The 17404-nt window shown below is 37.8% G+C and overlaps 1 protein-coding gene across 1 annotated transcript; it reads right to left on the bottom strand.

Annotated features, from left to right (window-relative positions):
* Nucleotides 1–1390: 1390 nt before the first annotated feature.
* Nucleotides 1391–15261, bottom strand: LOC135155391 (uncharacterized). Its single transcript, XM_064104287.1, has 3 exons — nucleotides 15022–15261; nucleotides 11895–12420; nucleotides 1391–2172 (listed from the first exon to the last, which is right to left on the bottom strand). The coding sequence occupies exons 2-3, from the start codon at nucleotides 12415–12417 to the stop codon at nucleotides 2111–2113; spliced, it is 585 nt and encodes a 194-aa protein (XP_063960357.1). The 5' UTR covers nucleotides 12418–12420; nucleotides 15022–15261; the 3' UTR covers nucleotides 1391–2110.
* Between the last annotated feature and the right edge of the window lie 2143 nt (nucleotides 15262–17404).

Below are 17404 nucleotides of genomic sequence, written 5' to 3'. Positions count from 1 at the left end.
TCTGAATTTTGTTTTCATATCTCTTTAACAAAAAAAAATTGCAAAAAGAAGCTGCTGAAAACTGCTTATCTAATAAAAGACAAGATAAAGTACAAATGATTCCATAATAAAGTAAAGTAAAAAAAAATTACCATTGTAAAAACAATTGACGTAATTACAAAATACATATACATACAAAATACATACAGTGGATAGTATCTGGTAGGTATGCTTGATAGCAGAAATATAAGAAAATCAGCTTAATATTTAAGTGAAAACCCTTTTTTTTTTGCTTTTCAAATTTTTCATGGACCAAAATCACCTTCCTTTTGTAGCGAAGCCTTTTTTCGCTTTGTCAAATTTGTCATGACCAAAACGACCTTCATTTTGTACTAAAATACCCCCCCCCCCCGCCTTTTTTTTACTTGTCAAATTTAAACCAGCTTTCCCCGATGGAAAAAGGCCCATTAAATCTTGGAGGTACGCATAATTTAGGGCAAGACAGATTCAAAATTCGCGAAGAAACTCAAACAACGAAGTGACCGAGCTTGTCAAAGTGATATTGAAGATCATCATGCGCTATTCTAGTGAATGTTGAGCAATTTTCAAGACAATTAATCCTCCCCCCCCCTCCCCTCTGCGTATGGCCATGGGGGCATTAGGCCGTCCCCCTAAAAATTCAAAAAATAATTGCTCTCCCAGAATTTTTAAAAGAAAACATACGAGAAAATACTCTTGCCCCCACACCCCCCCCCCCAAAAAAAAATCCCTCCACCTGCCCCCTATATTTAACATCCACTCCTAGTCCCTGGTCCCACTGGCCGGCGGACACAAAACGTATTCATAACGGATACAGCTGACAAATTTCGAGGTGGCTCGGGGGGGGGGGGTGGCTCCATTCGTTTTCATCCGCTCCAGACCGTATGGACAAAAAGGGCGAACAATGAAATCACAGAGGACGAATGCTCGATGGATCTAGAGCGTATGCAACACGTATGCAAGGAGTACATGTACAACAACGGATACATAACTTTTTCAAACGGACGGCAAGATTCTTTTCCGTTTTACATCCTCTCTGCATCCGTAAATGCAGAGGGACCAAGCCTTAAAAAAACAAATTTATTAGTTAGGTACTGCAATCGTGACCTAGCTCTTCCATCTTAATTGGCCTCAGTAACTTCTTTGTGGTTCTTCGTATGAAAAACCTAGTTATTTTAGGGTAAGGCGTCTTTTTCTCATCTTTCCTTCCCCTTCCCTTCATCCTCATTTCGCCACCCCCCCCCCCCCATGGACCTGTCCACGGAGGATTAATCTATTGTTACTGGGGGTGCTGAGCATTGTCACAGCACCCCCAGTAACAACAGATAATCCTCCGTGGCCAGGTCCATGACCCCCTCCCCCCCTTAAAAAACCCACTTTACAACAACTAAGTGCCTTATTGACAGAATTGAGAGCGAACGAAATTGCCAGCTGTTCAAATACATTATGGCTTCAAAGATCAATTTGATAATAATCGTAGACAGGTGCAAACTGTTTATTTTTAGATTATTATCTCCACATTTTGTACATAATTGTTAACAGAAAGTCAAAAAGGGGCCTAAGCTTTCGATCCTAGCAGAATCTTCGTCGGAGGCAAAATGACAAACATATAAAGTGGAACAACCATAATATAGACCACAAACAAGCTACAGCAACACTAGAAACAAGGAGACAAAGGGGGCATTAGTGAGTAAGTTTAACTATGGAAGGAAAGTAAACAAGAAAACACTAAAATACAAATACAGAAAATCAAACATATATGGATAAAACAAGACAAATAAGATAAGGATGATCACATGGGAGTGATACAACAGCAGAATAGGAGATCAATGGCAAAAAGAAGCTGCTGAAAACTGCTTATCTAATAAAAGAGAGCCAATGGAGTAAATTAGAAAGTCAAAAAGGGGCCTAAGCTTTCGATCCTAGCAGAATCTTCGTCGGAGGCAAAATGACAAACATATAAAGTGGAACAACCATAATATAGACATGATTTAGCAATGCAGTATTATATTAGGACACGTAGTCAAATATGCAAACACTCAACCTTTTCTCACAAATTCTGGCTTGTGAAAAAATTTAGAAATTATCCCGTCTATTGCTCTTCATCATGTTCATCCGCGGAGTTCTTCACCTTCTTCAGACGTATTCCTCGATCTGCAACAGCAAATGGTAATAGCATATAAGTCGATTGATGACATGAATAACCTCTTTCGTCTTTGTAGGTCAAGTCCACCTCAGAATAATTGATTGATTGATTTGAATAAAAAGAGAAAAATCAGACAAGCATATTGCTGAAAATTTCATCAAAATCGGATGTAAAATATGTCATTTTAAAGTTTCGCTTATTTTTCACACAATAGTTATATGCACAATAATTTAATCACATGCAAATCAGAGGATCGATGATGTCCCTTTCTCATTATTTATTTTGTTTTTAATGTTTGATTTATACAATATTTTTATTTTTACAGAATTGACAGTAATGACCAACTTGACTGAACCATAAAAACAATGGTAATTCCACAAGTTCAGAGAGAAATAAAACTTTGTTTTACAGGACAATGAGGAGAAAATTTGAATATTTCATATTTTACATAATAAAATACAAAAAGAAATAGTGAGTGAAGTCATCAGTTCCCCCATTTGCATATTGACCAGGATGTGCATATAACTGTTTTGTGAAATTAAGCGAAACTTTAAAAATTCATATTTTTTTAAATTTTACATCCGATTTTGATGAAATTTTCAGTGTTATGTTTGTTGGATTTTTCTCTTTTTATTCAAATCAACTCTTTGTTGGGGTGGACTTGTCCTTTAAATTAAACATGGCAATCAATAATTATTTCTGATGCAAGGCCAGATAGTTGGGGTAGATTAAAAAATAATTTTGAGTTGTTTGATACACGATAGATAGCTAAATTGTCCTCCGCTCCACCCTGTTATCTGTTGTTGGGCATGACGACGATAAATTATAAAGATGCATCTAATATAATGTTTTCCTTATCTAAACAGTTCATATCCGTTTTCATTTCTGTTATGTTCCCATTAAGTCCTGGGGGCCGTTTCATAAAGCTGTTCGTAAGTTAAGAGCGACATTAAGAACGACTGGTGATCCTTTCTTGTGGCGATGGTTTAGCGCGTAAGAAAGGATCACCAATCGTTCATAAAGTCGTTCGTAACTTACGAACAGCTTTATGAAACGGCCCCCCGTTGTGGCGTAACTACGGGGGGCACGTTCTCCCCTTAAAAACAAAGGGGAGAGGAAAAAGAGGGAGAAAGAAAGAGAAACGTAGTTGGGGAAGAAGAAGAAAGTAATGTGATTATATAATTCATTATATTATCTAACATGAATATTTTTCATAACTTTATTAAACAAAACTTGCTTAGGGCCTATGTGTTCATCACTCCTGGCGCTAGCATTGTCTGTTTAATGGGATAAACAATCCTCTTCAAGGATATTAAATAGTACTAAAACATACCGTTTTCAAGTCAATATAAACCAAATATATTTCCTCCCACTTTGAGATTGTATTATTTTATGTTGTGACATATGCTTCTCCTTTAGGACTACTTAAAGTGATTGCCCCCTTTCAAGGTCTGAAAATAAAATATTGCCAGTCCGTGCTGATGTTTGCATTAGTGGATTGGTGAAATATTTCTGCTATTCATGAATTCCTTAAGGCAGTCCATAATTTGTCCCCTTTTTCTGGTTTGAATATCAAGTTTTTAGCTCGCGCTTCGCGCTGGCATCATTTGGTTAATGAAATACGTATGGTCTTAATTAATCCCTACAAACAAGCCTTAGAATGCACCTCTTTAGGTCTAATATAAAACATTCCAGCTCGCGCTTGATTTGATTACTGTGAGATACGTATCATGATACGTATCTCACAGTAATCAAATCAATCAACATGTTCATGATTACAATAACTTCAAAAAGTGCTTCATAAAGCACTTTTTGAAGTTATTGTAATCATGAACATCCCACTTTGCGCCAGTATGTGTAATTATGACTCCTGTATGTAAAGTGTTATAGCGCCAGCTTGTGGCGGTTTACGTGTTGAGGATAATGTAAACAATCGTCCTCTTTGCGGCACCGTGTCAAATCATGATGTTCCTATAATAAATGGTAGGCACTTAATCAATAATTGTGATCGTAGTGTCTTTCCTTATTGTCGTGGTGGCAGCTTGAGCGAATCTTCGCCATCTGTGCAATGACACGCAGTAGGAATGGCCATTGCAATCCTTGCATACGGTCGGTCGGAAAGCTTTTCCGTTATAGGTTGTTGTTTCGTGATCATGCATTTGCGCCGTTTACACATTCCCATTAATTGGTAATCATGTTGGCTTATCCACGTTACTATTACAGATACCAACAACCTCTTCCCCATGCCCGAAAGAGAGGCCTCAATGCTCACGCCCGAGAGAGAAGCACACCCCCCTTTCCCCATAGTAATTGTAATGTTTCTAGCTTAATTAAGTCACTCTAATTATAGTACAATAGATATCAGAAATGAACACGAGATTGAGAGTAGTTGTGAATATGAGTATGATGAATATGGAGATGATGGTTTATGTTGTGATGATGAGAGGGATGGGCTCCTCAGCCAACCTCCCTCCAAGGATATTGACAGTAGACCTAGATCTATTAACACCAGTTCTTTCCAGACACAATATGAACATGACACTGATGATGATTTATGTTGTGATGAAGAGTTTGAAGAATGGGGTGGGCTCCTCTGTCAACTTCCCTCCCAGGATAATAGTGTTAGTACTAACTGTAGTTCTAGCCATACACATGAACATGATCGTTTATCTTGTGATGAAGAATCAAACACACAACTAGTTATGAAACATAATTGTCCGCTATGTTATGAGGCTAGACGCTCACATCAACATCACATTGGGGATTGCCCATTTCTTCCTATAGAAGACAAGCGTTGTGTTGCGCAGGCCCGCCATGTCGCTCATGTTTATGGACATGGTAATTTTCTCGGATTAGACCTTAATAACCACCTACTTGACAATGACATGAACTGCAATCTGTCTGATGATTTGTCTTGTGATGACCACACTGGTAGTACTCCTGGTCCTTTATCATTTATGACTGACTCGCCTATTGACAGGTCTAGAACTCTTGGTTGCTTTGATGACTCGTTAGTGTTAGACGAGCCCTTTGAGTATCTGGCAGATTTCCATAGCAACACTGGTAACTCATCGGAGTCAGGTGAGTTCCAGAGGTGTGATACAATGTCACATTATATAAGTGTGGCCAGTTCTTCAGTGGTGCCTAATAAGGCAAGTCATGCTCCTTATGCTGATTTATTTTGTGGTGAAGAGAAGATCCAGGTTACCTTTATTAGCGGAGCTTCAAGGAACTTGATTAGGTACGCTACAGTTCGTAGACTAGGTGCTCATTTTACAGGTTCTGACACACTTGCTGACAATTCTGGTGTAGGATTTATTGGAGAAATTTCCCTTGTACTTACTCATTTTGATCAGCAGTTTCTGTTTGTAGGGTATGTTGTAGGGTCTCTTGAAGTTGAAGTGCAGTCCGGCTCCCCTTTTATGGAAATGCATGATGTAATCGTCCGACCTGCCCGGCATCAAATTCGTTTCGGTAATGGACCAGCTATCGTCTATGGTCCACCAATGCCCGTTCAGAGTTCGGTTTTGCATGCTGCAAGTGAGACTCCTCCGCGTCAGGCGTGCGACGATGCTTTGCGCTATGGTTCACGACTACCCGACCCGAGTTCAGGTTCGCATGCCGCTGGCGAGACTCCTCCGCTACAGGAGTGTGACGTTGTATCGCTCGATATTGCCGCAGATGTGCAACACCAGGTTATACCATCTACGCCAAGTCCTTCCATGCACGCATGGACTCGAACAGCCTTTTGCTTCCAAAGACTTGGACTGCAGCGGTAAATCCACACTGAGTCCTCAGCCCTCTGTTGATGTCGTACTGCAGCCCTTACTTGAGTCCTCTACCGAACTCTCCATCCATTTGCAGCGAGTTGACGTTTGTAAATGTGCAGATACCCCACCTGAGGACCTGTCACAAACCCAAACATCTACCCTGACATCTGACATTTTTTGTGGATATCAAGTCATCACCCTGTCCGACTCCGATGTGATCGATGGGTCTGATACAGTCCACTTACTGTATGTGATAATGGCCCTGGACCCCCTCATTTGATGGAAGAGCCATCTTTCCTTTCATCTGTTGCTGACCTAACCCTTAATGTCGTAGGTGACGTCTCTGATCCTGCTGTTCCATTGGGTCCCATCCACACTTCCCAAATGGGTCCCTCCCGAGAAGCTCTTGGTGGATATCCAGCCATGGTTAGGAACACCTCCAGCCGGGCCCAGCTGGGCGGGACGTCTCCCCCATGTGTCCAGAGGACAAGGGTGGCCCCTTGTTCACATCCTTACTTCGAAGAGATCGACATCCCTCCTGGCCGCCCTCCAGATGTTCTGTTGGCTCCCACTGGTGTCGCTACCACCCCTAAGAAGCGCGCACTTCACCATGGTGTCAAGAGAGCCCAGTCCCTGCATAGCAGCCGCTCATCGAACAGGCACGGTATGTCGTTCGCCTACAACGTCATATCTTCCGTTTTGTGGTTTCGCCTGTGCCGCCCCTTCATCACGATGATGTGGTATCACCTATGGCGCCCCCCAGATATGGACTACACCTCTTGTTAATAGCACTTGTGATGATGATTACCCTACTTGCGTTCTCAACAATACCTTTAAACTGTTAGCTCGGCTCGTTCCTTTATTTTATACAGTATTGTTTTCTTCTTTTAACGGTATAACCATTTAATTTATTTCTCTGTTTCTCAACAGGAGGTCTTGGCATGCTCAGTCGCCTCTACAGGGTTGTTTTTATGCTTTTTTTTTGTTTTAGATATCCCCCCCCCCCATTCAGTGTATATTTGCAGATTATGGTAGCGGCTGTATGATGGACAGTAGTACTGATTTTTTTTCTTTAATTGTATATTTTTGTACGGTTAGTTTCCTTAATCACCTTCGTGGCATGCAACTTTGGTTTGCTGGTGTGAGAATTGTATGCTATTTTATTTTGTTTTATTGTACTTTACCTTGCATGTGTATTCACTTCGGAATGATATTTTGTAATCCCCGTATTTCATTTCCTGTTTTTGTAGATTATGTATGTTTGGCTTACATAATGATGCTTATTATATGCTGTCCATGCTTGTATGGTTTTTAATTGTGTATGTTTATGGTTATTTGTTAGTGCATTTATTTTGTTTTGAATATACATGCCAATTTGGGGTTTTCAGTGAGTTTACAGGTTCATAGATGTATCATGTAGTGTTGGTTTAGGTGATTACACATTACTTAAATTTAAGTTTTGTTGCAGTTTTACAGGGCAATCCCTAAACTTTCATTTGTGAATGCACTGTTACGAGGCTGTCAACTAAAATGTTTTAACAATATGTAGCATGTTTTTCATCATCAACAGTGACAACATGTATTTTTTTGCGGAATATATTTTTGTTAACTTTGATTGGCGTGCTTTATGTGTACTTTATTCATTTTCGTATTGGAATGTTTTTGTTTTCCTTCAAATGATGGTTTTGATTATGGATCAGTATGTTTTAGGTCATCAGAGGTTGGCAGCTCAGCTGCTATATTATTGTTTTTTAATTTTTCAGGATTGCTCTCGTGTGATAATAGATGTATGTAGGTGATTTATCATGTTATTGTTGAAGGATCATCTTGTATGTTTGGCTTACACCATCATTTCATGTTATGCTTAGACTTAATATTATTGCAGTTGTTTACAGTACGTATTGTAAAACTCACCATATATGTACATGTATCTAAATGATATTTCCTGCGTCCTTTTCTTAAAGGTACAGGTGTTGTATGGCTCTTAATGCCTTTTGCAGTGTTTTGCTTGTGTGCGTTTGCGGATTTGCTTTAAGTGCCTTTGGGTGGATATTTTGTTTTTACTGGAAATTATTTGTTTTTAGTCCTTTTATGACACGCCTTCTGACATTGATTCGTGGTGTTTGTATTTCAGTTGGAGTTCAGAGATAGTTCTTTAATGTACCTAATGTGTTATCAGGATTTTTGAAGAATTTTTTTCCATTTACTAAATGGAGTATATGAGGATGATTGGCATTTAAACAAATTAGGTTGTGATGATAGATATAGATATTAAATCACCTTTGAAGACAATTATATCGGTAAGCATGTAGGCCGTTAAAAATGGCACACCTGTGAGCTATTCATATATTTTTATGTATCGTTTAAGTGCATTGTAAGTTTTTTAACATCGTCATTTTGTAGATGTGATGGAATGGAAAGTTCACATAGATTTACATGGTAATGAATTAGGATTTAACTTTGGTTTGATGTTTTAATTGCATTTTGAAGACAAGCTGTTTACAAATGCTTATTGTGTAGTTTGATGATTTTAAAGGGCTTGTGCATGGCTATATGTTTTTACTATACTGTTTATTGTTTATCAGATTTGTAGTTAATTTTTGCTGGCTTTGATGATAATCATATTTAGGTACATTCCTTCTTATATTTCATGAATGATGGGAAGGAAAGGAAAGAAGTGGTCACGCCAGTATGTGTAATTACGACTCCTGTATGTAAAGTGTTATAGCGCCAGCTTGTGGCGGTTTACGTGTTGAGGATAATGTAAACAATCGTCCTCTTTGCAGCACCGTGTCAAATCATGATGTTCCTATAATAAATGGTAGGCACTTTATCAATAATTGTGATCGTAGTGTCTTTCCATATTGTCGTTGCTTAGGTGTAATTGTGTAATTGTAATTGTAGGTGTAATTGTAAAAAAAAATCAACGTACGTTTGCAGGCGCTTGCACGAGATGACTATGGTGAAATATGTATGCTCTTCGTGAAATACTAAAAAATAGTCCTTAAAATGTCCCTGTTTGGGATTATACAAAAATTTCATCTCGCGCTTCGCGCTCGCATTGTTTTAGGTGAGACAGGTAAACGTATCATGATTACCAAAAAATATTAATAATGACCCTTTATTTCGGTCTGAGTATCATCATTTTTCAGCTTGCACTTCACGATCGAGTTGTCTGATCGGTGAGATCATGGACCTACTAATCCATGGTGATATGGGTGAATTATCGGATGGTCTAATACCACATGGTCTACTAATCAGTTCGTCCAACTTCACATAGTATAAACTCATTTCGTCTACAACCTGTTCGTCTAATATCCAATTCGTCTAATTCCCACTTGGTCTAATATCCAATTCGTCTAATTTTCATTTGGGCTAATAACCAGTTGGGCTAATTTTCACTTGGTCTAATATCCAATTCGTCTAATTCCCACTTGGTCTAATATCCAATTCGTCTAATGAGCAGTTGGGCTAAAACCATTTAGTCTAATTTCCAGTTGGTCTAACACCACTTGGTCTAATTTCCACTTCGGCTAATTTCCACTTGGTCTAATTATCATTTTGTCTAATTGCCACATGGTCTAATGACCGTTTGGTCTAATTTCCTCTTGGTCTAATTTCCATTTAGTCTAATTTCCACTTGGTCTTATATCCAAGTGGTCTAATGACCACTTGGTATAATATCCAAATGGTCTAATGACCACTTGGTCTAATCGCAAATTAGTCTAATATGACCAGTGGGGCTAATCGTCACTTGGTCTAATTTTCATTTGGTCTAATTCACACTTGGTCTAATGTCCATTTATTCTAATATAGCATTATTCATTATTATTTATTTTATCTAGAATTAGCAAATATGGTACGTTATTGATAAATACCATCCATCAGTTAATACATATCACCAGGATCCGGAGGGGAAGAGCCGATGTAGGGCTGGTCGCTCATCAAATAAATTACTCTAACCAAATAATTCTTATAATTTGGCCTGTATATCGATTATAATAGATGATGAGGAAAATTGTATCATACTCATAATCATTACATCACCGCATGCACATTTACAGAACAATAAGTTGGGGACCTTGTAGCTTATAAAGGCCGAATGGCGGGGTTTCATCAGAATAAAATTATTATGAAGAAAGGAACGAAAATATAATGTAATTGATTGTGTGGATACATATTTGGTTAACATGTTTATGCCTCTTTAAATCATTGTGATGCACCATTACGGACGATACTTGAACTTGATGGCCTAGTTATGCAGTTTGGGGGATTCCAAAACTACAAAGCCATTAGAATAGATCATGTAATTTTGTTATGAATATTTTGTTTAGTTATTTCAATAGTTAGTTTGGAGGCAAATAACAGACCAGTTAGATATACTTTGATAACACTCTACAGGTCTATTGGGTTAGCTGCAACAACATCACTGCGACCATCTTGGTAGCAGCCACATCATTCTGATGTGAAATAAGACAGTATAGTCTACGCTTGCAGACCTTTATCAGTTATCACCACAGTAGTCATTTATTCTATATATCTTCTCATTCTGTTTTTGTTCTACTTCTTCGCCTCCTCCTTAAAAGTCGATTGGCAAGGTTCCCACCCTACCAGGGATATCAAGGAAATCAGGGATTTTTTTAAACGTTTCTCCAGTCAGGGATTGCCTCAAATCCGGGGAAAATGCTTCAATTGAGGGCAAAATCAGGGAATTTTGATCGGCCCAAAAGTCGAAAGCACGATAGTCAGTCAGACTCTGTTATATTTTGTTGTATATTAAAGCAGCATTCATTGAAAGACATGTTATGTTTTTTTTTAGTGTAGCCTCTTTTACTACAATACAAGTATAGGCCTACTGGTACATTATGCATGCATAACTAAAAAAATAATAATCAATGTAATTCACTGCAACAACTTAGAAAACATGAGAAACTGGGAATGGGTTTAAATAATTCGGGAATTTTTTAACTTCATCAGAGAAAAATTTGGGATTTTTGTTTTCTTGAAAAGTTGGGAACCATGATTTGGTTAAGCCGGCGTTAACTATCTACAGTGGATCGTATACATAGAGGTGGATAGATAAATATCATATTTTTTTCCACCTCTATGTTAGCATTATTTTACAGAAAAATAGCAAATTTGATTGTTTTTCACCAAAACCTTCAAAAATCCCCTGAAACAGACAAAACAATCCCCAAAGGATGTTTAATCCCCATATTTTCAAAATTCAGTTGGGGACGAAATATACGTCACTCTAACTGTACTCAAATATCGAGGGGGCGCGTGTGAAGATTCGAAGCCGGCGCGCGGAAAGTAACTTTTAACATTTCACCAGAAAATTGAAAACAAAGTCACGTTCATGCAGACTTTACAAATTAGACCAAATGGCATGTAGACGAAATGAATGTTAGACTATCTGGAAATTAGACCAAGTGGAAATTGGCCGAAATGTATATTAGACCAACTGCACATTAGACCAACTAAATAATGGACCAAGTGAGGATTAGACCAACTGCAATATAGACCAAGTGAGGATTAGACCAACTGGTATTAGACCAAGTGGCTATTAGACCAAGTGGCCATTAGACCAATTGGCTATTAGACCAAGTGTTCATGAGACCAAGTGGCTATTAGACCAAGTAGTCATTAGACTAATTGGCTATTAGACCAAATGGTCATTAGACCAAAAGAGAATTGGACTAAGTGGGTTTAGCCCGAATGTTGTTAGCCCATCTGATGATTAGACCAAGTGATAATAGACCATCCGTCAGTAAACCGGTGATATGTCCTTTTGGTACAGTCCTTAAAATGTCTCTATTAGGCCAGTATACCTGAATATTGAGCGCGCTTCGCGCGCATCCACAAAGTGACTCAAAACTTTTATTGGTGCCCCCTATGCCGTGTCCCAAGGTACACCACTGTCTACAAGATTATTTTTACACAAGCTGGAATAAGCATACCTTTTCTTTTACGCCTCAGATTTCTCCAAACGAAAAATGCCACAATAACGGCTACAGCTATAAGTCCTACCGGTAAAGCAATTTTTAGTGCGAGTGGATTTGTAGAGCCTGTAGGCTCATGACTTGGAACTTCAGATTGATGTTCAGTCTTGAAGAATATAACGGAACTGTTCGCAAGTCCACCGACAGACAACCCTTCAGCCACACAGGTAAAGACAGTACCATTCTTAGTCTCATTCACAGACCCTGTCATCGTCAGCATCTGATCAAACGTTCCGTCTTCTCGTTCTCCGATCGTATACGTCAGGTCGTAGTTCGTCCCGACATTAGTTCTCCCGGTCGTCCAAGAGAGTGGAACCTTTGGCATCGCCCCGTACACTGAGCAGTTCAGTTGGAATTCGGTCTGGTTGTCGATGGTTGGGTAGATGCATGGTGTTTCTTCATAAGCTGTGGATTGGTTGAGATTGGTCAAGTCTTCGGCATTGCTTGATGGTGACGAAATTCGTGTTTGTGGTGTTGGCATAAACTACAGGCGGAATAGATAAGAGATGAAAAATGATATTGATAGATTTATTGGTAGATATAATAGGCCATGGACCTTCCCCAATTCGTCTTTTGTATAGGCTCGAATCTCTTAAAGCTACTCTGGGTCAAAATTACCTTAATAGGCGTCACTTGGACTCTAGCCCTCAAAATTAATCTTATGTATACCAAACTCTAAATAATCTAGACGAACAAAAAATCTTGTTCTGAATGGTAACAAAAAAACTCACCATATACAGTGACATTAGTGTAATTCTGATATGAAATTCCCGATGCTATACCAGACACAATACAGGAATACAGACCACCATCTTTCATCATAACAGGCTCGATCAAGAGAGAAAAGTCATCACTGATGTTGAAACGCCCTTCTTCAAAGCCCTTACCAATCCGTTTACCAATGTCAAAGTACACGTCCAATTTGACAAGAGTGTCTCCTCCGGATTCTTTGTGGCCATTAAGGTATGCCCAGTATATCTCATATATAGCATGATGGTACTGACAAGGTAGGATAGCACTGGAGCCGTTAAGCAGTTGAACAGATTGTATTGTGCCAACAGTGGAAGCATCTACTGTATCTTAGATTTTAACAAATTAACAAATTAATGAATTAGAAGTTTAGCAACTCATTTACAAATTGTTGACAATAAGCCCAAACGAAGGTCGTGAAAAAGACTATCCGATCGTTTCATTACTACCGATGCCGCTACTGATGACAATGGGTGGAGGCCTTTGGTGTGCAGGGGAATAAAGGAATTTTAGTTAAATCATTTTATTGCAGTTTGCAACATCATCATTTTCATTAAAAAATCAATTTAAAAAAAATTGGTGATGATACATAAACCTCCTGATGAGGTGTGATTTGAACATTTTTTTTTCAGTTAAGTAAACACAACAAGATGGAATGAGTGGCAATTTAGAAAAGGTCGACGTTACAGTCTCCGTTTTACTGCCAAATAAGTAGCTTCTTCGTTTTAAAGTACAATTACAAGTACGTCGCAAAATATGACGGTAGATATACCCCCGCCATTTGAAGTGTAGCTCATGTGCAAAACGCAGGCCCAATTTGATTCCCCTCATATCCCCCACCCCCGATATGCCATGAATTCCACAACAGTCATCTATAAATAATTGATAAAGTGTTTTCATTTGCACACAATATCTAAAATGAAAAAACTTTTTAAACTGTGTTGTAGATTTTTGTACTTGTACATATTATTTTACAGGTCTACGAATTTTCGTCTTTTTTAATGTCTTTTCGATCCACAGATTTTTTTAATTAGATCTGTCTTTTAAAATCCACCTGTGCAATTTATTGCAACTGAATGATTTGTTTACTTTTGCCATCTAATGGAGAATACAATGACAACATCAGTTAAATGGCATTATCAGTATAAGTTTTTTCATGCACTTACAGTTTTTGTGTTCAGTACATTAAGTTAGAAATGTACACTCCTATTGACAATGTTACCCGTTTTTTCCAGAGCCATGTCTAAAATACCCTTCGCTGTGATTGAACTCATTTTACGCAGTAGTAGTTAATCGCTATAATTATAACCATTAAATTATGAGCGATTGTGTGATCATACTTGTTTTTATTCAGGGGCGGATCCAGGATTTTCGATTGAAAATAAAAGGTCCTCGCTCTTAAGGGGGGTTGGGCACACTTGGTTATAAATGGCATATTTACATTAAAAATTTTGAGTATGGTTTTTGAACGGGGGGGGGGGTGCACGGTTGGGGACCCTGGATCCGACAGGGCATTCATTGATTTATATTATGTCTAAACTAAACATGGGTTTCTATACCAATTCTTCCTCTTAAAAAAGGTAAGGTCCATCCCAGAAAAATGCCGATTTGAAGCAAAACGCTAAAAGTTTCATCGAATTCGGATGTAAAATAGAAATACGAAAGTTATAACATTTTAAAGTTTCGCTTATTTTTCTCAAAACGGTTATATGCACAACTCAGTTACATGTCAATCATTCCCTATTTCTTTTATTTTTATTGTTTGAATCATAATATTATATTTCAATTTTTACAGGATTGACAACATATTTAAGGAGAACAGAATAAAAAAGAAATAGTGAGTAGAAGACGTCAGCAATTGCAGACCACCCAGGATTTGCATATAACCGTAGTGTGAAATTAAGCGAAATTTTTTAGAATGTCATAACTTTCTTATTTTACATCCCTTTCTGATCAAATTTTCAGTGTTATATGCTTGTAGGATTTTCTCTTGTTATTCTATTCAACTTTTTATAATATAATATAGGGTATTTATATTGCGCACATATCCACCTTGTTAGGTGCTCAAGGTGCTCCTATATTACCCGGCTAAGCTAGGCGTTCACAGCGCACACAGCTTCTTGAGGAATTACTTCCTACCGGTACCTACCTTATGGGGTGGACCTGTCCTTTAAGTAATAAATAATTGCTCTCTTGTATTCCTTATATGTGTTAATTCTTGTGCACTTTGGAGATTAGCAAAATATATTTTGCTCCAGGGTGTTGTGTTATATAAAATAAAAAAGAGAAAGGTAACTATTACAGAAACGAATCAAAGAAAAACGATCAAACTTACCTGAAATGATCGCCGATATCATCACCAAGAGAATGTGATATACAATCACCATGGTTTTAATTGGATACTTTATCAACTTCTGGTGAAAATTGGAACTGAATGCCAACCAAAATTACTATTCTGAAGAATAGTCCTGAGTATTGTGAGAGCATCTCGTGGCTGATGTGATATAGAGACAAAGGAGACCAATGCAGAGAAAAATGGCGGACGAACGTAGTCATACGCAACAATGTGCTATATGGCCATCCCAATCGCATATGATTGTTTTTTCTTATCCTTTTTTTTCATGAAGGTTCGCGCGTCATTCGCGTGCTCAGTGGCAGGTGCATGTGTGGTAAGCGTGCCATCATTAATGTGATCAAAGGGCATTATTTTCAAGAGGATCTAGTTCACCTAGTAGGTCCATGCCTTAACATACAGTGACAATTATGAAAATGAAAAGGTAGAGTTTGTAGAAAGGAAAGATTTTGAATAATCTTTAAAAATATATTGGAAAATGATGCAAAACATTCAAAATTTTGAACAAAATTCATATTCGGAATATGTATTAGATTGTTGCGTTAACTAATGTGATTGAAAATATCCTATAAAAATATATAAAATGTAAAGAAATATGTGGGAAATATTGCTCTCTTATTATAACATGCTTAAGCGTTTCATTAACGGTACTGATTTGATCAATGTCATCAGTAACTCATCATACACTTAACTTGAAGTATAAAAAGAAAGAAATGTTTACAAACATTGGGGGCGAAATATGGCGCATAGGGCAAAATGTCGACATTTTTATTACAAAAATCATATTTTCTGATAGATTTTAATATAATTTTCAGAAAATGATATAATATTTATCCATTCTCTCTTTCCTTTTCTCTTTTTGTCTTGGTCCTTATAAGCCCAGCCCCCCCCATCTGTGCGCCAGTGTAGGGTAGGTCTATATTTTTGTGCAAATATATCCCACGCTTCCACCAAAACTAGTATACGACACCCCAGTGGACGCCAGTGTATTTAAAGAATGTTTTGATTGGTTTATGATCAAAGTTATAAGCACATTTAAAAGTAATTGAAATCATTCAATTCACAAATAGACGGATTCGTCATTGCAAAAATTCTTGTAAAAATAGATTGAGCGCGCTCAATCTATTTTTACAAGAAATTTACAATGACTAAAATTTCTCTCGCGCGAGAGAAATTTTACCTTTGGAGAATGCAAAACTAGGCCAAGGGGCCAATCTTAAGCACTTTGACGATGAAGATTTGAAGATTAATCCGAGCATTAACAAAAGTATTAATTTATCATTTGAGGATTGAGAATACTGTTCCTGTCTTGAAAAGTGTGGGGGGGAGATAATTGCACATGCCATTTTCCCTTTCCGAAATATGTGGGTGGTATATCCCCCCCCCCCCCGGGACAAAAGTATTTTTTTCCAGGAGACGTTGACGCTTGTGTTCTTAAAAATAGTACCTTGTTTTGATACTTTTGGGGCGATGCAGGTTTCAAATCTTCTCCATGTGGAGATTCAAATTACTATCTCCTCCGCATAAGTTTCATATTTAATGTCTTAGGAAGTGTTTCATGAAACACTCAGTTTTCATTGATAAATTTGTTGCGAGTCAAAAAGATACAAGAATTTCAGTAGCTTGAACCAAATGGTGAAAATGATGATTTCATGAAACGATGGGCCTCTGTCACAGTATAGTAGGCCCATGATGAAACGTTACCCATGATCGGTTCCTATTACTCTCTTTACATCCATTCTCTCAAAGTATTCTCCTTCATCTCTCTCCCATCCTCATTCAACCTCTTTCTTTATTGATTTCTCATTATCTCTACTTAAATCTTTTCACATTCTCCCCTCCCCCTCTCATTTTTTTCCTCTCATCTATACTTTCCCCACCCATGTATCATTTCTCTCAAAATCTTTTCTCCCCCTTCCAACTTGCCTTGTATTTCCCTATCTTGTCTCTCATTTTCTATTTGTTCTCATTCTCCTCTTCCCTCTGTCATTTATTCTCTTTTCATTGAGGTAATATCCCGATCTCCTGTTTTATAGCGCTCCACTCTCTTTCATTCATTCTCTGGTTTGGTTCTCCGTTAACATTTGCTGAGAGTTACTTATATGATGTTTTTTTAATGATGAATTTGAATAAATACTATCAATCAATTAATCAATATCAATAATTTAAACATTTACTTGCTCTCCACCTCTGCTCTCTCTCTCTTCAACTTCGCTTTTTCTTTTCTGTTCATTTCCCCTTCTTTGTCTTATCTCTCCCTTAATTTTCACACTTCCTATTATTTCTCAACTCTTTCAACATGCATTATCTTCGATTCCATTCCATTGACATTATAATGAATAACAAAAGAATTAGTGAGTGACGT

This window comes from Lytechinus pictus, chromosome 9, assembly GCF_037042905.1.
Source record: "Lytechinus pictus isolate F3 Inbred chromosome 9, Lp3.0, whole genome shotgun sequence".
In the NCBI taxonomy this organism is placed as follows: domain Eukaryota; kingdom Metazoa; phylum Echinodermata; class Echinoidea; order Temnopleuroida; family Toxopneustidae; genus Lytechinus; species Lytechinus pictus.
The sequence above is the reverse complement of the archived record's forward strand: the minus strand, read 5'-3'. Positions and strand labels throughout refer to the sequence as shown.

Bases quoted from the DNA above. Each gene is read 5' to 3' on its own strand.
- LOC135155391 (XM_064104287.1), bottom strand. From the start codon at position 12,417: ATGCCAACACCACAAACACGAATTTCGTCACCATCAAGCAATGCCGAA. The intron at 2,173-11,894 runs GTATGCTTATTC...TTGCTGTTGCAG, and splicing joins TCTGAGGCGTAAAAGAAAAG to ATCGAGGAATACGTCTGAAG.